We start from the raw sequence: 25,991 nt of genomic DNA on the forward strand, positions 1-25,991 counted from the left end.
TCACTGGGTCTCGAATACCGGCTTGTGCGACAGCCGCAACACCCGGTAGGTGTTGAGGCCCGGCACATCGAAGCCGGGGGACAGCCCGCGGCGGTCCAAGGGATAGAAGCTGACGAGCTGCCCGTGCTGGGCCTCGAGGGACAGCCAGGAGTCCCCGAGCGGCAGCGCACACGGGAACTCGCGGGCCACGTGCAGCTGGAAGACGCGGCCGCGCACATGGCGCAGCGCCAGCGTGCGGAACGCCGGGGGCACCAGCGCCTCCACGCGGGGCCCAAACTGGCGCAGGCGCAGCTCGCCCCCCGGCCCGTCGCGCACCTCGTAGAAAGTCAGATTCGCGAAGGTGAAGTAGCCCGCGAAGGGGCGCGCGTCGGGCGGCGGGGCCGGGCTCAGCGCGGCCTCGCGAAGGGCCCTCTCCATGGCGGGCAGGAGCACATCGTAGGCCTGAGCCACCAGGTCAGGGCCGGGCGGCCTGGGCCCGGCCAGGAGCAGCACGAGGCCCAGGCGCAGGGGCGGCACCAGGGAGAAGGTGGCGGCGTAGCCGTCCAGGTCGCCGTCCTTGCGCACCACGCGGTAGCCCCGCTGCGCGTGGAACTCCCACGGTGTGCCCGTTTCGTTGGCAAAGTAGGCGCCCGGGCAGGCCAGCAGCGGTGCCAGCAGCGTCTTGGCCGCGTCGGGCCGCAGAAGCCGCTGGGGCCCGCTGTCCAGGAGCACCATGGCCAGCTTGGCCAGGTCAGCGGGGGTGGAGTACATCTGGCCCGATGGGCGGTACCAGCCCAGGTCGTACAGCGGCGCCGGCCGCCCGCTGCCGTAAAAGCCAGCTGCCAAGCGGGCGCGCACAGGAGGTGTCAGGTCGAAGCCTGTGTCTTCCATCCCCAGCGGCTCCAGCACATTCTCCAAGATCCAGCGCTGGTAGTCACCCTGGGCGGTGTGGGCTGCCAGGACATGGGCCAGAAGCGAGAAGGCCAGCGTGCTGTAATGGCATCTGGAAGAGGAGGGGTGGAAGCTGGAGTGCAGCCTAGAGTGGACATCTCCAGGTCCTCAGTAACCCCTTCCCACCTGCTCAGACTGTCTGAAAAGCCATCAGAGTTTCATTGGACTGAGTGGACAGGGAAGGAACCTGCCTCACTGCATCAGAGATGGTCAGACCCAGCAGAGACTTCGGAGATCATTGAATACAACTCACTATTCTACCTCTGGAAAGAGGAAAGTCCAGAGAGGGGCAGAGAATTGCCCAGGGTCACACAGCAGGTTGGAGAAGACCTAGGCTTGGCAGTGCACCTGGGAAAGTGGTAAAACAAATCTTGGTTCTTTACGCTTTAGTGTAATTTACTTTATCAGATGGAAAACTAGAGTCTCAGACTGTTGGGGTGGGGGTGGGGGGTAACGTTAGTGATCATATAGCTCAAGGATAACAGATAGGAGGCAGGATTTCACCGCTCTCTTGGCAGACACCAATAATCAATAAGTTGCTTTTCTTTCCCAGAGCAGACGCAGTTTCAAAATCTCTAAAATAGTGCCTCAGGAAGGCACAAGAATGGCTGAAAATGCACAAATCCTATTAGACATTCCTGAACCCTAGCCCAACCTCCTTTTTTACAGATAAGAAAGGTGAGGTTCACAGGGGCAAATGCTTCCTCCAAGGTCACTCAGGAGGTTAGTGACAGAGATGGAAGGAGGACTCCATCCTACAGACACCTAAGTATTACCTAGATCCTTTCTTCCTTAAGAGAAGTGGGGCCTGAGGTTCAGCATTTGAAGAAGCAGAGGGGCAAATTTGGAGAAAAAGTTACTGCCCAGGGCCTGGAAGGGACCATCTGAGGCAGGGGAGTGCCACTGTCCTCTGCGCAGCTCCGCAGCCCCACTGCTTCAGGAGCTGGGCTTCTCTGTTCAGTGGCTGACTATACCAGCTATCCACTCCCTGTCTCATCAGCATCCCATTTATTTCCAGCACTTGGCAAAATCTGTTTATCGTGTTTATCTGTTCACTGATAAGAATGTTCACTGTTCACTCAGAAGAATGCACACTCTGTGAGGAGGAACCTGGTTGTATCTCAGTTTGACACATTCCAAGTACATAGTAGGTGCTCAATTAATGTTGAGCTGATTAATGGAAAGAACATGAGATTCAAACAGAACTGGATCTGGGCCCAGCCCCCTGCTGTCTTGCTCTGCCATCCCTCTAATTCAGTCTCCCTAGCTGTGGAGTAGGGGTTGTCTGTCAGTAATCCCTGAGGTCTTTACTGGCTCAGACCACCTAAGATAAAGTGACACAGGCTCTCTTCCAGGAGGGGTATGTCACCTTGTGAGGTTCCTAACATTGGTGGAGCATCAGGGCGCACTCCTCACCTGGTTCCTGGGTCCGCCACCAGCACATCATCCTTGAGCAGGCTCAGGGCCTCCTGGGTGCTGCCCCTCCACAGCAGTGAAGTGGAACGGAGCCTTCGGGGCAGCCCTAGGGAGGAACAGTGGTCAGACCTGCTGGGTCAGCTGAGGGTGCAATGGTGGGCCCCTGGCTCTACCCCCTCCCCTACCTTCCATGGGTTGAGAGATAACAAAATCACCTTAAAACAAACGAACACTCTAGCATGGACTCTAATCCTGCCTGTGTTTTATAGAGCAAACCATTTAACCTCTCTGAGCCAGAGTCCCCTCATCTGTAACACAGGGGAAATAATTCCTATGTCCTGGGGCTGGTGTAAAATCAAGTGCTTAGCATGGTGCCTGGTCATAGAAACTGTTTAAAAAATAATTGTCATCAACCATAGACATTGGATTCCATAAATTTCTTGAGGTCAATGCCCACATAGGTTATGTGGAACTGGCTGCTATGGCCACTTGGAATTTTCTGTTTATTGGTTGTGACACGTATTGAAAGGATCACAGGATTAGGATTCTTCCCATCCATTCACTCAGCAATAGTATTCGAGCCTCTCTTTTGTGCCAAAGACTGTTATGGGTACTGGTATTCAGTAGTAAACAAATAAAAGCCCCTGCCCATGTGGAGTTTGCATTCTAGCAGAGGAGACAGACAAGAAGCAAATAAATATTCATGCTGTGGAGGGAAATAATTCCGTGTATGAAAGGAGGGATTGTTATTTTATACAGAGTGATCAGAGGAAGGCCTCACAGGGAAGGTGACCCTTGAGCAGCTGAGACCTGGAGGAGGTGAGGAAGAGAGCCACACAGCTCTGTGAGGAAAGAATGTCTCAGGCAGAGGGAACAGCAGCTGCAAAGGCCCTGAGGCAGGAATGTCTTGGCATGTTTGAGGATCAGCAGGAAACCGCCACTATGGCTGGAGAAGAGTAAGAAAAGGGGAGACTTTGGAGGTGAAAGATATTGGGGTGCAGGCACTAGATCCTGTAGGGTGTTATAGGCTACTGGGAGGACTTGGCCTTTTCTCTGATTCTGATGGGGCCACTGCAGGGGTTTGAGCAGAAGAGTGATATAATCTGATATATCAGGGTTGCTCTGGCTGCTGTGTAAAAACAGACTTTAGGGGGCAATGGTAGACACAGGGAAGCCTATAAGGAGACTTGCAAAAATCCATATTTACATGATGGATTGGTCGGGTGAGGAGTGGTTGAATTCTGGACATATTTCGATGGTGGAACTGACAGAATTTGCTACTGGAGGGGATGTGAAGAATGTGGGAATGAGAGGTATCAGGGATAACTAACTCCAAGGCTCTTGGCCCGAACAACTGGGGGATGGAGTCCCAAGTCCTGGGTTTAAATTCTGACTCTAACACTTCTTCCTGTGTGGCCCAAACCATGTGCTTTACCTCTCTGAACCTCTACTTGCTAACCTTGAAGTGGGCTGAAGCACCTGCAGTGGTTTCCCTGTGAGGTGCTACAAAACTTAACTAAGAATGGATGAAAAGCTCCAAGAATGGGGGAAAGTTCTAGATTAGAGTGAGGGTCAATCATAAAAGATATTGGGAGAGTGTAACAGAGTTATTCCGGGAGCCGTATGCTCAGCTGGTCCCTTTGGAACTGAGAGGAGACATGTAGGATGTTTTTACGAACACGGAGCCCTGTGCTGGGTTCCTTGGGTGTAGATGAAGAGGAATCTACAGTGTACCCCTAGAGGGAGCCCTGGGGACACGTTATAACCAGGAGTGGATTTAATAGGAGACTCATGCAGCAAAAGCCTCAGAGCCCCTCACCTGCATGACCCCTTCCAAGGCCTGTATCCAAGTTTGAATTTATAATATTGTATTTTTAAAGAGGACCCCCAAATTATATCTGCATCAGGTCCCCAGAAACCTAGGTCTTCCCCTAGCTGTGATAACCAGAGCTACGTTGACACACAGCTACTGTGTGCCAGGTACTCTGCTAAGTGTTTGACATTCATTAGCACATTTAATCCCCCCAAATAGCATGAACCAGTCATTTTACAGAGGAGAAAAACAAGGCTCAGAGAGGTTAAGTGACTTGCCCAAGATCACACAGCTAGGAGGCGGCAGAGCTGGAATTTCAGTGCTTGTGTCCTTAGCCACTAGGCCGCTCTCCCCCAAGGCTCTGATCCTGTCCTGCCTGGGTGACTTCAGGAGGTTCCGTTCTCTGGCTGAGCCTCAGGTTCACCATCTGCTAATGGGATGATAACCAGCCATGGCCATAGACTGAGACCTCAGGCCTGAACACACTTTGTAAATGATGAAATAGCAGGCAGTTGTGATGGATTCCTACCATCTAGAGTTGATGGGTTGATGACTGCAAATATGAACAATAGAAGGGATTTTGGGGTGGTGCACCTGGTGCCTGCCTTCTCCCCCTTGGCTGGGGACAGTCACCACGCAGCACAACCCCCCTCCCACACGTTCCTGCCCAATTCCTGTCCACTGGCTTTGTCTTCCAGTATCTCAGTCTGCCCTTGCCCTTCCACCATGTAGACGTCATCTTGGCTTGTGAACACATCTTTTATTATCATTATTATTGTAGAGTTTGTTTTTAATAAGTAATTCATTTACATGATTCAACATTCCAAAGACACTAAAAGGTATACAATGAGAAATTTTCCCCCTCCCATTCTTCTCCCCAGGCACCAAATTCCCCTCCCTGGAGGCAGCCCAATGATTTAATCTCTTTCCCTTCCAAAAATATGTGATGCACATTTATGTGTATGTACATGTATATACACACATAATATATGTGTATATGAAAATATGTCGTATAATATGTAATCACAAATGGATTATACATACACATTCATATACATATATACATTGTATGTGTCTATGTTGTTTTATGCATATGATAGCATACAATACATGCTGTTATGAGCTTTTTTACCCACTTAACATTGCATGTGCATCTCAGTACACAAGGAACATTATTACCCTTTTTCTTAGGACTACAATAGTATTTGATTGTGCAACTGTGTCATAGTTTATTTAGTTATTCTACTATTTTATTTATTTATTTATTTATTTATTTATTTATTTATTTATATTTCGCTGTAGTGGGTCTTCGTTGCTATGTGCAGGCTTTCTCTAATTGCAGCGAGTGGGAGCTACTCTTCATTGTGGTGCAAGGGCTTCTCATTGTGGTTGCTTCTCTTTTTGTGGAGCACGGGCTCTAGGCTCACGGGCTTCAGTAGCTGTAGCACGGGGGCTCAGTAGTTGTGTGGCTCAAGGGCTCTAGAGCGCAGGCTCAGTAGCTGTGGCGCACGGGCTTAGTTGCTCCACGGCTTGTGGGATCTTCCCGGATCAGGGCTCAAATCCGTGTCCCCTGCATTGGCAGGCGGATTCTTAACCTCTGCACCACCAGGGAAGTCCTCCCCTATTTATATTTAGGTTGTTTCAATCTTTTTTTTTCACTGTTACAAACAGTGCTGTAGTGAATAATTGCTGTACATACCTCATACCACACATGTGAATACATCTGTAAGAGAATTTCCTAGAAGTGTAATGCTGAGTCAAAGGATATACACATTTTTGTGTTAGATATTACCAATTGCCCTCCACACAGGTTGCACCAATTTTTTTTTCTTGTTGGCTGCACCACACGGCATGTGGGATCCTAGTTCCCTGATCAGGGATTAAACCCGCGCCCCCTGCAGTGGAAGCACAGAGACTTAACCACTGGACCACCAGGTAAGTCCCAAGTTGCACCAATTTAAATTTCCACCACTGATATATAAGAGGGCCTATTTCACCATAGCTTTGCCAACTCAGTACACCCACCACTATGGCCTTTACCAATCTGATAAGGGGAAAATGTCTCTTAGTAGATTTAATTTGCATTTATTTTGTTATGAATGAGGTTGAGCATCTTTTAATATTTTTTGATATTCTTAAGAACCATTTAGAGACGGCCCACGAAGGCTGCCGCGGGCACAGGGTGGCCCTGGCCACCGTTGCCAGCGTGGCCTGCGACGACGACTACGCCGAGCCCTGCCTGGGGTCGTTTTCCCGGCCCCGGGGAGGCTGCAGCGTGCACAGCCTCTCCAGTGCCCGCGGCCTGCAGTGCACGGTGGCCCGCAGCACCCAGTGGCCTCTCCCAACAACAGCCTCTTCTTGCACCTGCTGGTTCGTCACCTCGGGAGTTTCCCGCGAAGCCTGAAGCTGGCACCCTCTACGTGGAGGGCAAGGAGAGACGAAGGAAAGAGGCAGGCCACTCCGGATTGAACCCCTGCTGCCAGTGCCCCTGTTTCCTCGGTGAGCCACAGCTGCCCCCACCTCTGCAGGCAACCCTCCAGCACCAGCAGTCTGAGGCTTGGACAGTCTTCTATAAACACCTCTATCGCCAGGACAAGCAACCCCAAAAGTTTGGACAACCATGCGGAAACAAAGAAACACCCTGCAGACAAAGGAGCAGGAAAAAAACCCCACAAGACCAAATAAATGAGGAGGAAATAGGAAAAATGCCTGAAAAAGAATTTAGAGTAATGATGGTAAAAATGATACAAAATCTCGATAACAAAATAGAGAAAGTACAAGAAACAGTTCATAAGAACTCAGGAAAACAAACAGCAATGGATAACAAAATAACTGAAATTAAAAATACTCTAGATGCTATAACCTGCAGAATGACTGAGGCAGAAGAACGAATAAGTGAAGTGGAAGATAGAATGGGGGACATAAACGCCACAGAGCAGGAAAAAGAAAAAAGAATAAAAAGAATAGAAAACAGTCTCAGAGACCTCAGTGATAATATTAAGTGTACCAACATTCGAATTATAGGCATCCCAGAAGAGGAAAACAAGAAAGGGTCTGAGAAAATATTTGAAGAAGTTATAGTGGAAAACTTCCCCAACATGGGAAAGGAAATAATTAACCAAGTCCAAGAAGCACAGAGAGTCCCATACAGAATAAACCCAAGGAGAAATACACCAAGACACATATTAATCAAACTAACGACAATTAAACACAAAGAAAAAATATTAAAAGCAGCAAGAGAAAAGCAACAAACAACATATAAGGGAAAACCCATAAGGATAACAGCTGACCTTTCTACAGAAACTCTGCAGGCCAGAAGGGAATGGCAGGATATACTGAAAGTCCTGAAAGAGAGAAACCTACAGCCAAGAATACTCTACCCAGCAAGAATCTCGTTCAGATTTGAGGGAGAAATCAAAAGCTTTCCAGACAAGCAAAAGTTAAGAGAATTCAGCACCACCAAACCAGCCTTACAACAAGTGCTAAAGGAACTTCTCTAAGCAGGAAACACAAGAAAAGGGGAACACCTACAAATATAAACCCAAAACAATTAAGAAAATGCTAATTGGAACACACATGTCAATAATCACTTTAAATGTAAATGGATTAAATGCTCCAACCAAAAGACACAGACTGGCTGAATGGATACAAAAACAAGACCCTTCTATATGCTGCCTACAAGAAACCCACTTCAGACCAAGGGATACATATAGACTGAAAGTAAAGGGATGGAAAAAGATATTCCATGCAAATGGAAGTCAAAAGAAAGCAGGAGTAGCAATACTCATATCAGACAAATTAGACTTGAAAGTAAAGACTATTAAAAGAGACAAGGAAGGACACTACATAATGATCAAGGGATCCATTCAAGAAGAACATATCACAATGGTAAATATCTATGCCCCCAATATAGGAGCACCTCAATACATAAGGCAAATGCTAACAGCTATAAAAGGGGACATCGACAGGAACACAATGATAGTGGGAGACTTGAACACCCCACTTACATCAATGGACAGATCATCCAAACAGAAAATAAATAAAGACACACAAGCCTTAAATGACACATTAGACCATCTTGACTTAATTGATATTTATAGGTCATCCCATCCAAAAAAGACAGACTACACTTTCTTCTCAAGTGCACACGGAACATTTTCCAGGATAGATCACTTCTTGGGTCACAAATCAAACCTCAGCAAATTCAAGAAAATTGAAATCATATCAAGCATCTTCTCAGACCACAACGCCATGAGACTAGATATCAATTACAGGAAAAAAACTGCAAAAAATACAAACACATGGAGGCTAAACAATTCACTCTTAAACAACCAAGGAATCACTAAAGAAATCAAAGAGGAAATCAAAAAATATCTAGAAACAAATGACAATGAAAACACAACAACCCAAAACCTATGGGACGCAGCAAAAGCAGTTCTAAGAGGGAAGTTTATAGCAATACAGTCCTACCTTAAGAAACAAGAAAATTATCGAATAAACAACCTAACCTTACACCTAAAACAACTAGAGAAAGAAGAACAAAGAAACCCCAAAGTGAGCAGAAGGAAAGAAATCATAAAGATCAGAGCAGAAATAAATGAAAAAGAAAGGAAGGAAACCATAGCAAAAATAAATAAAACTAAAAGCTGGTTCTTTGAGAAGATTAACAAAATTGATAAACCATTAGCCAGACTCATCAAGAAAAAAAGGGAGAAGATGCAAATCAACAGAATTAGAAATGAAAAAGGAGAAGTAACAACGGACACCTCAGAAATACAAAACATCATGAGAGACTACTACAAGCAACTATGTGCCAATAAATTGGATAACCTGGAAGAAATGGGTAAATTCTTAGAAAAATACAATCTTCCAACACTGAACCAGGAAGAAATAGAAACCATGAACAGACCAATCACAAGTATGGAAATTGAGGCAGTGATTAAAAATCTCCCAACACACAAAAGCCCAGGACCAGATGGGTTCACGGGCGAATTCTATCAAACATTTCGAGAAGAGCTAACACCTATCCTTCTCAAACTCTTCCAAAATATTGCAGAAGGCGGATCACTCCCAAATTCATTCTACGAGGCTAACATCACCCTGATACCAAAACCAGGCAAAGATGTCACAAAAAAAGAAAACTACAGACCAATATCACTGATGAATATAGATGCAAAAATCCTCAACAAAATACTAGCTAACAGACTCCAGCAGCACATTAAAAAAATCATACACCATGATCAAGTGGGGTTTATCCCTGGGATGCAAGGATTCTTCAATATACGCAAATCAATCAACGTGATACATCATATCAACAAGTTGAAGGATAAAAACCATATGATCATTTCAATAGATGCAGAAAAAGCTTTTGACAAAGTTCAACATCCATTTATGATAAAAGCTCTCCAGAAAATGGGCAAAGAAGGAAATTACCTCAACATAATAAAAGCCATATATGACAAACCAAAAGCCAACATTGTTCTCAATGGGGAAAAACTGGAAGCATTCCCTCTAAGAACAGGAACAAGACAAGGGTGTCCACTCTCACCATTATTATTCAACATAGTTTTGGAAGTTTTAGCCACAGCAATCAGAGAAAAAAAGAAATAAAAGGAATCCAAATTGGAAAAGAAGAAGTACAATTGTCACTCTTTGCAGATGACATGATATTATATATAGAAAACCCTAAAGACTCTACCAGAAAACTGCTAGCACTAATTGATGAGTTTAGTAAAGTAGCAGGATACAAAATTAATGCACAGAAATCTCTTGCATTCCTATACACTAACAACGGAAGAGCAGAAAGAGAAATTAAGGAAACTCTCCCGTTCACCATTGCAACAAAAAGAATAAAATACCTAGGAATAAACCTGCCTAAGGAGGCAAAACATCTGTATGCAGAAAACTTTAAGACATTGATGAAAGAAATCAAAGACGACACAAACAGATGGAGGGACATACCATGTTCCTGGATTGGAAGAATCAACATCGTGAAAATGACTGTACTACCCAAAGCAATTTACAGATTCAGTGCAATCCCGATCAAATTACCAATGGCATTTTTCACAGAACTAGAGCAAGAAATCTTATGATTTGTATGGAAACGCAAAAGACCCTGAATAGCCAAAGCAATCTTGAGAAGGAAAAATGGAGCTGGTGGAATCAGGCTTCCTGACTTCAAACTATACTACAAGGCCATAGTGATCAAGACAGTATGGTACTGGCACAAAAACAGAAAGGAAGACCAATGGAATAGAATAGAGAACTCAGAAGTAAGCCCAAACACATATGGGCACCTTATCTTTGACAAAGGAGGCACGAATATACAATGGAAGAAAGATAGCCTCTTCAATAAGTGGTGCTGGGAAAACTGGACAGCAACATGTCAAAGAATGAAATTAGAACACTTCCTAACACCATACACAAAAATAAACTCCAAAGGGATTAAAGACCTACATGTAAGGCCAGACACTATAAAACTTCTAGAGGAAAACATAGACAGACATAAAATTCCTAGAGGAAAACTCTATGACATCCATCAAAGCAAGATCCTTTTGGACCCACCTCCTAGAATCATGGAAATAAAATCAAGAATAAACAAATGGGACCTCATGAAACTTAAAAGCTTTTGCACAGCAAAAGAAACCATAAACAAGACTAAAAGGCAACCCTCAGAATGGGAAAAAATAATTGCCTATGAAACAACGGACAAAGGATTAACCTCCAAAATATACAAGCAGCTCATGCAGCTTAATTTCAAGAAAACAAATAACCCAATCCACAAATGGGCAGAAGACCTAAATAGACATTTCTCCAAAGAAGACATACAGATGGCCAACAAACACATGAAAAGATGCTCAACATCACTCATCATCAGAGAAATGCAAGTCAAAGCCACAATGAGGTATCACCTCACACCGATCAGAATGGCCATCATCACAACATCTGGAAACAACCAATGTTGGAGAGGGTGTGGAGAAAAGGGAACTCTCCTGCACTGTTGGTGGGAATGTAAGTTGGTACAGCCACTATGGAAAACAATTTGGAGGTTCCTTAAAAAACTACAAATAGAACTACCATATGATCCAGTAATCCCACTCCTGGGCATATACCCAAAGAAAACCATAATCCCAAAAGAAACATGTACCATAATGTTTATTGCAGCACTATTTACAATAGCCAGGACATGGAAGCAACCTAAATGCCCATCAACAAATGAATGGATACAGAAGATGTGGCATATATACACAATGGAATATTACTCAGCTATAAAAAGGGATGAGATGGAGCTATATGTAATGAGGTGGATAGAACTACAATCTGTCATACATAGTGAAGTAAGTCAGAAAGAGAAGGACAAATATTGTATGCTAACTCACATATACGGAATCTAAAAATGGTACTGATGAACTCAGTGACAAGAACAAGGACGCAGATAGAGAGAATGGACTGGAGAACTTGAGGTATGGGAGGGGGCGGGGGGTGAAGGGGAAACTGAGATGAAGCGAGAGAGTAGCACAGACATATATATACTACCAACTGTAAAATAGATAGTCAGTGGGAAGTTGTTGTATAACAAAGGGAGTCCAACTTGAGGATGGAAGATGCCTTAGAGGACTGGGGCGGGGAGGGTGGGGAGGACTCGAGGTGGGGGGAGTCAAGGAAGGGAGGGAATACAGGGATATGTGTATAAAAACAGATGATTGAACTTGGTGTACCCCCAAAAAAATAATTTAAAAAATAAAAATAAATAAATAAATAAATAAAAAAGAACCATTTATATTCCTTTTCTGTGAACTCTCTATTCTGTTCCTATCCTTTACCCATTTTTCTGTTGGGTTCTTGGTCTTTGTGTTGATTTGTAGGCGATCTTTATATATTAAGGGAAATTAATGTATAATTGTAGAATATGTATTATATTGAAATTGTATATAAAATATATAATTTGTAGAATTGTCTACAAATACTCACTTGTTGACTTGTTCTTGACCTCATAAGCAGATCTTGACCTGTCAGCTTGCTTTTGACCTTCCAACAGATCCTGATTTGTGCACTTGACCGAAATTCCCAGGTTTCACCTCAGCTTTTAACTCACCAGATCTTTCCAACCCTGGCCCACCACCCAGGAAGGATGAGAGAGAGGTATGTCCAGTTCAGGAAGCAGAGCCAAGAGTGGGCCCAGCCTGCCTGGATGAGAACCTGCTCCTTGGTTCCCCCACTTGAAATGGTTTGGGCTGAGCTAGATTAAATTCAGAGCCACTCACCTGAGAGCTGGCTGGCCATCCTTCGGAGGGTGACAGGTGAAGGCCTTGGGACTGGGCCCACTTCCTCCAGCCCATCCGTCAGGCTCTTGTGTTCAGGGGCTGACGCCATGCCCAGTGGGTTGTTAATGGTGAAAGTGCTAGCATACCGCTCCAGGGGGTCGTCTAGAGAGGCCACGATGCCCTCCTCCCACAGGCGGTATAGCATCAGGACAGGAAAGATCTTGGAGATGCTACAGATCCTGGACAATGTGGGGGGCACAGGGGTGCAGAGGGCATCCTGTTGGCTCCACAAACCACCTCCACCCTGCACCCCCAGCCTCCAGCTGTCTAGTATAATTAGGAAAGCAATGAATCCACCCTTATTCAGCATCTCAGACAGAAATCCACCAGCCTCTGTAGAATGCCTTTGGGATGCTTAAGAACTTACCAGAGGCAGTGGGGCTGGGCCAGATGGACACTCCTGAGCACCTCTCCCATGCCAGGCCCTTCACCAGGCACTTCCCTCTCTGGGACAGACCTGGGTTGGAGGTCATACCTCTGCCTCTCTCCAGCGGAGCAGCCTTGGGCATGTACTAGACCTTTCTGAGACCCAGTTTCATCGTCTGTTTCATGGGTTGTAGAAAGGATTGAACAAGATTGTGCATGCAAAGTGCTTGGCAACATACCTGGCAGGTAGTAAGTGCTCAGTAAGTGACAGCAGATATAATTGTTGCCCTGTGCCTGGTACGTGGCAGGTAGAGCATGAATGGAACCCCTGTAATCCTCACAGTATCTCTGGGAGCAAATGTGTTCCCTTTGCACTGTGATCTTTGAGGATCCTCCAGGCAGCACCCAGGAGGGGAGACTCTGGGTGTGTCCCAAGTTGCTTCCATCTGGGCCACTGCTGCCAACTGGCAGAGACCGGGGTTGGGGACCCAGGAATTGGTTATGGTTCTTTTGTGGCACATGGAAGGGGGAGTGGGGGGGACGCAAGGGAGCCTTTTCTAGTTTGGGAGTTTTAGGGATAAGGGCTCTCCAGAAAGGATTCCTTCCTGCCTTGTTACCACTGTGGTGTGATGTCAGGCACTTGCTAGTCCTCTCTGAACCTCAGTCTCCTCATCTATAAAATTGCCAAGACTTAATGAAGGGCTCTGGTAGCTCAGACCCCTCAATCATGATTCTCATGAGTCCCCCTACCTCCTAAGTCCCCCTTGTCCTCCCATCCCTCACCCCCTCCACAGGACCCTGGTGGTCCCCTGGCTGACCGGTACATGGTGTACTCATTGGGGGGCCCAGAAGCCGGGTCTGAACCATTCTTCCTCCCAAAGTTCCCGGTCCAGAGCACAGTGTCGTTGTGGATGACAACTGCAGACATAGCAGCCAGGCCTGGGGCAGACAGTGCCTGGCGCAGTATTCTGTCCACCTTGGAAGAGAAGAGTGGGTGGCTCAGAGTACAAGTACAGAGACAGGCCCCTCCCCACCACCCACACACCCTACTTGTCCTCTGTACACCAGGCCATTCCCATAGCATACTCTGCACACAGCACCCCTGCCTGGCTCCCCTCCATTCTCTCCCACTAGTGGCTGGAAGAGATCCCCGTGAGCCTCCAGACCTCGGGTTCTCAGACCGTGTCCCATGGGGTGGGAAGCCCACCCAGCTTCAATCAGAGCAGATCTCCTGGAATCTGTTTTGTATGTAAGGTTTCCTCATAAGACCTTTGTTCAAAGAAACATTTCCTTGGAAATATATAAAAAGAGAGGGGTTAAGACCCATTATCTAATCAAACCTATGTCTGATGCCCTAAAAAACCTCCAATAGGCCTAGTCTGACCCCCTAGTGTTGGAGAATTCAGTGTTTATAGAGGGCCCCTAACATTCTCTTTGAACATTTATTGAAAATACCTCATTATTTTCAATGATGAAGTATAATAATGGTGATTAACAGCTAACATTTATTGGACATTAGAACGTGCTGGATATGGTGCAAAATGGTTTTCATACATTGTCTCAATCCTCACACGTCAGTGCTGATTTCTTCCCATTTTAAAGGTGAGAAAATTTGAGATACGAAGTCACTTGCCCTGGTGGCTGGTGGATTCAGGATTAGAACCCGATGCTAACTCCAGCACCACCTTGCCGAAAGATCTCACCTTCCCTGAATTGAGCTCAGTCTACCTGTAGCTTCCACCCCTGCCCTAACTTTGCCTCTCTGAGCCTCAGTTTCCTCCTCTTTAGCTAGGGATTCACAAAGTGGTAACAAAAAGAAGTTATATACTAGGCATATACTAGGTACTCACTAGAAGGCAGCTACTGTTATTATTGTTGCTTTTTTTTTTTTTTTTTTTTTTTTACTGTGACCCCAGGGAACCAAATAGCACACTTTACTCTCCTTCAGAAAAGCTTTTTGTGTACTTGCAGACAGTGATTGTGTCTCTCTGCATTGGCCCACCCCTTCTCTCATGTGGACACAACACCCTCCTTCCCTTCAGCTGTTCCTCAGACAAAGTTTCAGACCACCCCACCCAACCCTCCCCGCCCCAACTCTACCCTCTTACCCCCACCCCCACCACCAGGCTGCTTGCACATACACTTCTGATTGGGTTTCATTTGTCTCCATGTCTCCTAAGGTGAGTGACCCAAGTGGGTGGGATCTGAATGGCACAGACTAGAGCTAGCTGACAGCCCCCTCTAGTGTTAAAGCAAGCTGCAATGGTAAAAGTTGTGTTGTGGGGTGAGTGTCTTTAATATTACAATGGCCTCTGTGATCCTCTCTCATCTCATCTTTCTCCACCCCATGTATGGCCCCACCAGACTGAACTTCCTTGTAGTTCTCTGTATGTGCCTCGTGCTGACTCTGCTGCCTCTGGGTCTTTGCATGTGCTGTTCCCTCTATGTGGAGCACACCCTTCACACCCCCGAGCTCCCTTACTATACACACACATATCCTCTGGGTATCTCCTACTTGTTCACTTCTCAGTTTAGACACCATTTCCTCCAGAAGCCTTCCCTGACCCGAAGGCCAGTTCGTGTCCCATGCCCCATAAACTTTCGCTATCCTCACTTTTACCCCTGTGTTATAAATGTTTATTATCCTGACTGTTCCCTTCATTCCAAGACTAGTAGCTCCTTGAGAGCAGGACAATATCTTCTTCCTGCCACATCCCTGGTGCATAGCACAGAAGTGCTCAACAATTATATGATGAATGAATGAAGGAAGGAATGGCACTACCAGCACAGATGGTATGCCCTCCCCTTCATCAGCCCAGCCTCGCCCATACAGCCAGTTCTCCCCTGGGTCATCACTGACCTTTTCCAGGGCCTCCTTCAACACAGGGAGGGGGTGGGCCAGGGGCACAGGCTCAGGGTGCTGGGGACACATCCTCACAGGGGCAGAGGTCACCTCTGGTCCCAAGGAACCTGGAAGGAACATCACATGGTGAGTGGAGGACAGAGATCAGGATAGTAGTCTAGGGGTCATCACCACTGGGTCTTCTCCCAGTTCTGGGTGGTCTCCAGGAGGCAGTGGAAGGTTTAGAGAAGAGTGGTTCTTGTACTCTTGGGGCCCCAAGAGTTCTTACACCCTTATCACCCCACACCATCTTTAGACGATGGGGGAGATCTGGAGGCCATTGTGATGGTCTCACAGCCTGAATTCTGTCCTACCAAAGTCCACACCTTCCCCCTGAGGTTCCCAGGAAGCCATACACCCGGACAAAGGCAGAATGGAACTCAAACCCTGATGCCCAGATGCACAGCTCTGGAGATGGAATGAGTTATTCCTGGTAGTTTAAGCCTGAAGCTTCTGGAGCCAGAATGGAGGCCAGAGCTTCTGAGTCTGAATCTTGTGGTCTCCCCTCCTCCCTCAGATCAGGAGTGGCAGCTCAGAGCCCACGGAGACCTCCGGGGATGGGGAGAAACTCAAGGATGTTCCTGCACTCACCGGTCTTCAGCTTGGGAAGGTAATACTGCCACAGGAAGCAGCCAGTCATGAGCACAGAGAGCACGAAGAAGAAGCTGCAGGAAGCGGGGAAGAGCCACTTCTTTCTCACTTTCAGCAGGCTGAGCTGCCGGCCAGCCTGGAAGGGGAAGGACATGGCACACCCCCACGGGGGTCAGCCGGGGGAGGAGAGAGGGACCCCTGCCCTGGCCCCTCCTGGGCCTTGGGTTCACCCAGACATTCAGGAGAGCCCACAGCTTGGGGTAAGTTTCACACCTGTGAAACAAAGCACCTTCCCAGTATGGCCCCTTCCCCGCATGTACCTCTGCACCTCTGTGCCTTTGCATAGTCTGTTCCCTCTGCTGGGTTTGCCCTCTCTCTCCTGCGTACTTAGTGAAATATCTAAGACCAGCTGAAATACTGCCACCTCCGTGAAGCCTTCCCCAACTCCCCTCACCCAGGTCCCTCCAAGGCACTTGGCACAAGCCTTCATTGTGGTGCAAATCCAGCTCGCTCTCTACTACAACAGTTGTTCTATGATTGTTTGTTTGCTGATGCACCTCATGGAGTGTGAGTTCTACAAGGGAGGGGCCGCTTCTTCACTTTCTCTCCACGGCCTCAGGTTTCTCCTGGTTGCTCAGTGCATGTTGTGGAATGAACAGTGCATCCTGAGAACGCAGAACAAGTTTTCCCAGGAGACCCACTTCGCTCCATGCCTCACCACACACCCACCTTCCCAAACCTCCGCCAATGGTGTATTCTTGCAGGGGGCCTGTGTGGAGCCCCCAACGTGTGGTTGGTATCTCTCAGCAGTGGCTTGTTCTGGGGGGGCTGGTCTCATCACCACTGGTCCCCTTTGTTGCTCTGCTGAGTGAGTATAAAAACCATTGCAGAGGGGCTTCCCTGGTGGCGCAGTGGTTAAGAATCCACCTGCCAAATGCAGGGGACGCGGGTTCAATCCCTGGTCTGGGAAGATCTCATATGCCGCGTAGCTACAGCCATTGAAACCACATGCCACAACTACTAAGCCCGCACACCTAGAGCTTGTGCTCAGCAATAAGAGAAGCCACCGTGATGAGAAGCCCACACACTGCAACGAAGAGTAGCCCCTGCTCTCAGCAGCTAGGGAAAGCCTGTGCACAGCAACGAAGACCCAACACAGCCAATAAATTAATTAATTAATAATTAATTTTTTAAAAAAGTTGCAGTGAAAAGGGACCTGCCTGGAGAGCTCAAGGAAGGGTGGAGCTTTCCTTGAGAAAAGCTCAAGGGGCTTTTCCCCTCAGACAGATGTGGGGGCTGAGGAAATGCAGCTTGGGAGGTGGGCAAGGGCAGGAAACAGGGAGCATAAGATGCTGAGACCAAGGCCTGAAGCCCAACAGAGGGAGGAGGAAGAGGCCGGGTGAGGAGGTGGCAAGGAATCTAAAAAGTGAGTGTGTGTGGTGACCTGGCCCCCAAGAAGAAGCATATGTTCCCTCGCAGCTAATTCAGAATCCTGGAAGCACAGTACCATCTCCAGTTAGTGTCCCAGACACTGTGCTAAGGCTTTTAGAGGCATATCACAGCACCCTGTGAGGTAGGTGCCCTTAGTGCCCTGATGTTACAGATGAGGCTCAGAGGAGTCAAGGGACTTGCCTAAGGTCACACATCTAGTTGCAGAGCTGGGATTTGAACCCAAAGTCCAGTCTCTGACCTACTCAGCCAGAGTTGTGGAAGAGCATTCACAATCATTTGTTGAACCTTCTTATTTCCAGGGGGGCAAACTGAAGTTACAGGAAGGAAAGGATTCATCTAAAAAATAATAGACCTCGTATGTTGAGTGCCAGCTTTATGTCTGCCCCACACTGTTCACTTAACAGGTATTATCCTACTACTATTTCACAATCTGCTCATGAAGTTGGTTTGGGACCTTCATTTTAGAGGTGATAAAATGGGGCTCAGAGAGGTTAAGTGACTTGCTCAAGGTCACAGAGCAAGATGGTGGCAAAGCTGGGATTCAAATCCAATCTTCCCAACTCTCCATCTTTATGTCTTAATGTGTCTTAGGTCTCTTTCGAACTATCTTCATTGTCCCTGTAACCTAAACTGTGATGTGAAAGGACTCTTCCCTGGTGTCCCCTAATCCTTTTCTGTCCCTCCTAGAGGACCTGCAGAATGAGAGAGCTGGGAAGGAATTCAAGATTCAGGACTCTTGTCCCAGGATTGGGGGCCAGACTGCTCTGTTTCATTTATTCATCCTTGTAACAACTCTTTATTGAGCATCTACTAGGTATCAGGCACTGTTCCAGGCCCTGGGGGCTCCTCAGTGAACCAGGGTGTGAATTCCTGCCCTCAAGGAGCTGGCATGCTGGTGTCTAAGGCCTAGTCCTGCTGGTTGGCCCAACTCTGCACAGTCTCACTGCTGAGCTCAATGGCTGACCTGTGCTAGGGGTCTGGTAAGGATTTGCTGAGTAAGTGGGTGAGTGTAGTACAAATCATTGAAGAGTGAGAAACAGCTAGCTGCTAGAGAGCTGGGTCTCAAAATCGGGCCTCTGAAATGTTCAGTCACAGGAGACACCCACAAAGCAAAACCCGCATTCAAATCCAGGATACATCACCCTAAGACACATAATACTTGGGCAACTCCCAGTTTCTACATTTGTAAAGTAGGAAAGGTAATAACCTTGCAAAGCTGCTTTGATACAGCAAATGTAGAAAGCACTGCTATGTGTGGGGCATTATTCTAAGTACTTTAAAATACATTATTGAATCTTTTTTTAAATTTTTATTTATTATTTATTTATCTTTATTTTTGGCTGTGTCAGGTCTTTGTTGAGGCATGCGGGCTCTTCGTTGCAGGCACTCTAGTTGCAGCACACGGGCTTCTCTAGCTGTGGTGTGCAGGTTTTCTCTCTCTAGTTGTGCTGCACAGTCTGCAGGGCATGGAGGCTCTGTAGTTGTGGTGCACAGGTTCCACAGCTCGTGGGCTCTGCAGTTTGCAGCACGCAGGCTCTCTAGTTGAGGCGCTCGAGCTCAATAGTTGTGTCACGTGGGCTTAGTTGCCCCGCTGCATGTGGGATCTTAGTTCCCTGACCAGGATCAAGCCAGCATCTCCTGCATTGGAAGGCGGATTCTTTACCACCAGACCACCAGGGAAGTCCCTTAATGTACATTATACACATTAAATCATTTAATTCTCACAATAGCCCATGATATAGTATTATTATTACCTCTAGTTTACAAGTGAGGAAGCTGAGTCTCACATATGCTAAGCCATTTACCCAAAACCACACAGTATTGTGTGGCAGAGTGGGACCTTGAACCCATACAGGGTGGCTCCAGAATCTGGCATCCTTAACCACTAGGCTATCGCTACTCCCCTGGTGAATAACATATGTTCACATGAAAATGTGTATTTGAACGTCCGTAGCAACAGTATTCATAATAGCCAAAAAGTGTAAACAACCCAAATGTCTGTCAAGTGATGCATGGATAAACAAAATGTAGTATAGCCAGTGGAGTATTAATTGGCCATAGGAAGGAATGGCGTACTACACGGACAAGCCTTGAAAACATGGTAAATCCACAGCCACAAAAGGCCACATATTACATGATTCTATTTATATTAAATGTCTGGAATAGGCAAATCCGTAAAGACAGAAAGCAGATCAGTGGTTGCCAGTGGCTGGAGGTACAGGGGAAAGGGAAGTGACAGCTAACGGGTACAGATTTCTTTTGGGGGGTAATGAAAATATTCTAAAATTGATTGTGGTGCTGGTTATACAACATTGTGAATATGCTAAAAACCACAGAATTCTACACAAAATTGATGAATGTTATGGTATGTGAATTATATCACAATAACGATTTTTTTATAATAGTACCTACTTGTATTCAGTTGCAAGGATTAAATGAGTTGATCTTTATAAATCACTTAGAACAGTGCGGGGCACATGGTAGAACAGTGCTGCCCACTATGAAATGAGTTAGCTATTATTGAATGTCTACTGTGTGCTAGGCACTGAGCCAGATATTAGAGATATACTGATAAACAGGGGGAAAAAAATGTTTCCTACCCTGTTGGGGATTACAGTTTTCAGAGGAGGTGGATATTAACCAAATCTTGCATGCACTATTCCTTCCCCGCCTCCCTTTCCAGGGGCTCCTCCTTCAGCTCTGTCCTACAAACATAGTGTACCCGCCTTCCCCCCTCCTCTTTCCTCAGTATACACACAATCCCTTAGTGACAAGTTACCAAATCAGAAGTGAGAGAGGGCCACCACTACAGATCCTACTGGAAAATATTGTGAACAATGTTATGCCAATCCATTTGACAATTTAGATAACATGGACAAATTCCTTAAAAGATGTAATTTCCCCAGGCGATCTCATGCACAAGGATACCAGCTACATGCTGATTCTACAGCTTCTGCCCAGCTCTCTCTTCTGAATTTGAGACTGCCCTTTTCAACTGCCTGCCAAACATTTCCACCTGGAAGTCCCCAAGCATCTGAAACCCAACATCCAGGGCAGAACTCACTTATCTTACCTCCTCCTCCTTCTCTAATATTTTCAACATCACTTCATGGCACCTGCTTCCACCCAGTCACACAAGCTAGAAAATTCAGGGTCTTCCCTTGTCCCTCCTTGCCCCTCAGTCCCCACCCCCAGCCAGTCACCAAGCCCTGCTGGCCTGTTAAGGTTATGAACTATTTCAAGCATAGAGAAGAATCTATGGAGAATAAAATGAACCCTTGGGCACCCACCACCCAACTTTGTTAAATCTTAACATTTTACCATATTTCCTCATATTTAAAAAATACTATGTTACTTATTTAGTCTATTGTCTATTCATCCCATCCCATTAGAAAACAGGGACTTCGGTTTGTTTTGTTCAGTGTAGTATTCCCAGTAACTAGAACAGTCCCTGGAACATAGCAGTCCCTAATAAATATTTGTAAAATGAATGAATGGATGAAAATAAAACATTTTGGGTAGAGTTGAAGCCCTCTGTCCTCTTTGCAGGTCTCAATCTTCTCCCCTTCTCCTCACATGTGACACCCATTCTGATCTTGGTGTTTAGCATTACCATGCGTGTTTTTAATTCCTTTACCTCGTGTTTATGGATGCCTAAGCAGCATGTGGTATTGTTTTTCACATTTTAAAACTTGTATAAATGATATCCTACTGTATTGTCCTCCTTCAACCTGCTTTTCAATTTTTTTAATATTTGTATTTATTTATTTTTATTTTTGGTTGCACTGGATCTTCATTGCTGCGAGGAGGCTTTCTCTAGTTGCAGTGAGCAAGGGCTACTCCTCCTTGCGGTGCACAGGCTGCTCATTGTGGTGGCTTCTCCTGTTGCAGAGCACAGGCTTTAGGCGCACGGGCTTCAGTAGTTGCTGCATGCGGGCTCAGTAGTTGTGGTTCGCGGGCTCTAGAGCACAGGCTCAGTAGTTGCGGCACACGGGCTTAGTTGCTCCACAGCACATGGAATCTTCCCAGACCGGGGATCCAACCCATGTCCCCTGCATTGGCAGGCAGATTCTTAACCACTGCACCACCAGGGAAGTCCATTTTTCCAATTTGATACATGTAAAATGGTGTAGGATTATCCATTTTAACTTCTATAGAGTATGCTTCTGTATGACTGTACTTCATAGGTAATAGTTAGAGCATGATCTGGGGCCAGGCTGCCTTAAAGATGTGACTATACATTTGAGTTGGGAGTGAAATATCTGGGTGGTAAGGTATGGCCATCTTCAGCCTAACCAGATACTACCAGTTGCCCTCCAAAGTTGTTCCAATTTATACTTTCACCACCTGTGATTCTCATTGCTATTTTTAATTTGCGTTTTCTTGATTACTGATAAGGTGGTGAGTGTCTCCAGCACCAGGATCTTGGCTTCTATGCCTGTGACACCTGGCACTCCACCAGACTCTGGCAGGTTCTCAGGAAGCATGTTTTGAACTTCATGTTGTCCTACAAGTTGAAAGACTTGGGTTCAAATCTCAGCCCCACCTCCTGAGTCAATTGTAACTCTGAACAAGTCCCTTCCCCTCTCTGATCTTCCATTTCTTTAACTGTTGGAGAGGGCTGGGTTATTTACAAAGTTTACTTTTACATCTGGAAATCTCATTTGATTTCAAAAGTATCTTCCAGCTCTAGAATTTGAGGTTCACGCTAAAGCCATTCTTAATTCATGATTTCTAAAGATTGGAAATGTCCCTCAACTGATGAATGAATAGACAAACTATGATGCATCCATGCAATGGAATACTACTCAGCATTGCAAAGGAACAAACTACTGATACATGCAATCATGTGGATGAATCTCAAATACATTATGCTAAGTGAAATAAGCCAGACTCAAAAGGCCACAGACTATGTAATTCCATTTTCATAACAGTCTGGAAAGGGCAAAACTGTAAGGATGGAAAACAACTCAGTGGACACCTGGGAGTAGGGATGGTGTAGACTACAGCAGGGCAAGAGGGAATTTGGGAAGGTGATGGAACTGCTCTCTATCCTGATTGTGATGGTGGTTACATGACCATATGTATTTGTCAAAACACATGGCGCTGTACACCAAAAAGAATGAATTTTAATGCATGTAAACTATACTTCAGTTTTTTTTTTAAGTGAAGCCATTAAAGGTCCCGAGAGCATTAGGGTGTCTCCACCTTGGTGTCAGAGGAGTGACACCAGACACAAATCTGTACCTCAGCCACAAGGAGTAAATGGGGGGTGCTCTCTGGCAATGCCATGGTTTGTGTGAGAGGGGAGTCAGAAGGTGCCCCTCTTTGAGCGCGAGCAAAGGACCACTGGGGCAGGCCCCGTGATGGTGCCCTGATGGGAAGGCAGCCTGATCTCCATTAACAGGTACCTATGGTATGACCAGGGTGTCATCCTCTCACTTTAGGAGCAGAATGAAATTCACAGACATTTGATGACTTGCTGAGGTCATGGACAGTGGATGATGGAGTTGGGATTCCAGCCCTGTCTATGCACCACCCCACCCCCGCCCCAACACGTGACTGGGTTCTCTGCACCCCCAATCTGCAGCCCTCCTCTGGGGCCCAGCCTCATCGTGTGTCTGTCTCCAATCTCAGGATTTATTCCAATAGACCCAAAGGTGCTCACCAGCTGCTCACATGATGACTTGCAATAGCCCCTAAGCATCTCTCCCCTCTCCCTTCCCCGCAGAGGGGGGACTCAGGCTTTCTAAAACCCCACCTATAACACAGTGCACCCAGCTCCTTCCCCAGGTGGTCTGCAGCCCAGAGACCCTCACCTCTTTTCTCCTCACTGGCCACTCTGGGGCAGCCCTCCTTGTCCAGTCATTCATTCAGAATACAGTCCCCAGGGGCTGGCTGTGTGCTGGGCACAGTGCTGCATGTTTTGGCTATCATCTGTCCCTCATGGAGCAGCAGGATGGTAAAGAGGTCAGACACAAGGGCTCTGGGGCTTGGGATTCTGGCTCTGCCCTTATTCGCTGTGGACAAATGACTTCCCCTCTTTGAGTCTCAGTTTCCTTGTCTGCATAATGGGAACGGCCATTGTTCCTACACCTCATAGAATTTAGGTGAGAGTAAATGAGAGCATGCATGCAAAGCCCCTCAAAACTAGCTACTCACTAACTGGTAGCTAGTGTTGTTGTAATAATTTCTCTGGGAGAGAGATGTAAGCAGATCATGTCAGAGGGCTCTGGAGACTCCGAGGTACCCATGAGCTCAGCCTCGGGGTGGGAGGGAGAGGCAAGCTTCATTGAACAGGTAGCTGGAGATGAGTTGGGGGCACTCCAGTCAGGGCCCTTGAGACAGGAAAAGAAGAGGATCCATTTCTGGTTTGTTTTGAGAATTCAATGAGTTAATACACAGAAAACACTTGAAATGGTTCCCGGCCTGCAGTCTAAACTCTAGAAACATTAGCAATGACAGTGAAGGTGATGTGGGGGAGATTTATGATTTAGGTCAACATTCGAAGCAAGCCTTTGTGGGGCTATGGCTCACCTGGGTCTTCATTCTCTCCATGGCTTAGAAGATTCCAGCCCCTTGGGGAGTCAGGTCCACAGTCCAGGAGACCCTGTGAGCAGGAAATGGAGTCAGCGTAGCGAAGGCAAAGAGAGGTCCTGGAGGCTGGAATGAGAAGAGGTGGCTAGAGAAATGCTAGAAGACAAGGAGAGGGGGTTCGGCCCCAGGAGTCTTCGCTGTTTCCCAGACACTAGTGCGTCTCCCATGTTTTCCCATCAGATTATGAGATTTTCCAGAGTAAGGACTACATGTCCATTTCCTGAAGTTCCGCCTCAAACGCGAGGGGAAACAAACTCAGAAAAAAAGCAACTGTCCAGGTCTGCCCAGTCTGTCCTGATTTCAGCGCTGAAAGTCCCAAACCCCTCAGTCCAGGGGAAACTGGGACAGTTGGTCACCCTCCCTGCCTCTGCCTCTACTACCAGCTCCTCCTCCCACTTCAAGCCTCAGAAACAACCCTTGCAGATCCCTGGGTGCTTGGCCCCAACTCACCCTCTTCTGGAAGGCTCAGGATGGACGGGGCAAGTCAGACCCGGCCATGGTCGCCCAGTGCGTCCGGGAGGCCCCTTGTTCCAGGGGACGGAAGGACGTCCTGGGCTCTGAGGCGCAGGCTTCACCCAGGCTCCCCGGGGGCTGGCAGATGTGGTGCCTCATTTCCCAGCACTAATCCCTCCATGTGTCTTACGCCATGGGGATTAGTTCCTGGGGTCCCCGAGCAGCGGGGAGAGGGCACATCTGTCAGGGAGACTGTACAGCACCACGTGACCCAAAATGCTCCCGGCTAGTGGGCAAAGGAATACACTCTCCAGAAGGAGTGTCTGCCAAGCCCAATGCGTGTAGGATAGATGACGGGAACTGCCAGGAAACAGCCTTGGCCTGACCCACTGGCCTCCTGGACCTGCCATCCCCCACGCTGGCTCCTCAGCTACCTCTGAGGAACCTTGGGCTCCAAAGAATACAGTCTGAAGACCACTTGGGTCAGCCTAGTTGTGACATATTCAGATAACTCGGTTCAAATCCCACTTTTGTAACTGCCCATGTAGCCTTGGGTAAGTCAGGCCCTCTTTTTTTCCTCATCTATAAGATGGGGATGATATCTGTGTTATTGTGAAGATTAAACTGCAATGTATATGCAAAGCGGGTGGCCCAGGACCTGGCACCTAGTAAGGGTTCTGTGAAGGTTACCTTCTTTTTATAACTTGGCTTTTATGCCACAACTTCTACTCAGCCCCTATGGCAGACATCAGATCTTTCTCAGTGAACATTCTAGAAAGTCACTATCCATTGATTTTAGTTGGCACAAAAGAGAAAATATGTTTGCGGGATTTCCCTGGTGGTGCAGTGGTTAAGAATTCGCCTCCCAATGCAGGGAACATGGGTTTGATCCCTGGTCAGGGAACTAGATCCCACATGCATGCTGCAACTAAGAGTTCACATGCCACAAAATAAAAGGAGCCTGCAAGCCTCAACTGAGGAACCTGCTGGCTGCAACTAAAGAGCCCACAAGCTGCAACTAAGGAGCCCGCCTGCCACAACTAAGATCCAGTGCAACCAAAATAAATTAAAAAAGATAATGTTTGCCTTCTTGGCACTAGATATGGCTGCAGTGCATTGGAATTACCTGGAGAGCTTATAAAAACTG

General features: G+C 46.8%; 1 protein-coding gene across 1 annotated transcript; it reads right to left on the reverse strand.

Moving 5' to 3' along the window:
- On the reverse strand, positions 1 to 24,343 carry LACTBL1 (lactamase beta like 1). The gene is made up of 7 exons (XM_057733421.1): positions 24,332 to 24,343; positions 16,343 to 16,478; positions 15,710 to 15,819; positions 13,668 to 13,825; positions 12,424 to 12,662; positions 2,347 to 2,452; positions 1 to 982 (listed from the first exon to the last, which is right to left on the reverse strand). The coding sequence occupies exons 1-7, from the start codon at positions 24,341 to 24,343 to the stop codon at positions 1 to 3; spliced, it is 1,743 nt and encodes a 580-aa protein (XP_057589404.1).
- Positions 24,344 to 25,991: the final 1,648 nt, after the last annotated feature.

Source organism: Hippopotamus amphibius, chromosome 1 (genome assembly GCF_030028045.1).
Source record: "Hippopotamus amphibius kiboko isolate mHipAmp2 chromosome 1, mHipAmp2.hap2, whole genome shotgun sequence".
NCBI lineage: Eukaryota > Metazoa > Chordata > Mammalia > Artiodactyla > Hippopotamidae > Hippopotamus > Hippopotamus amphibius.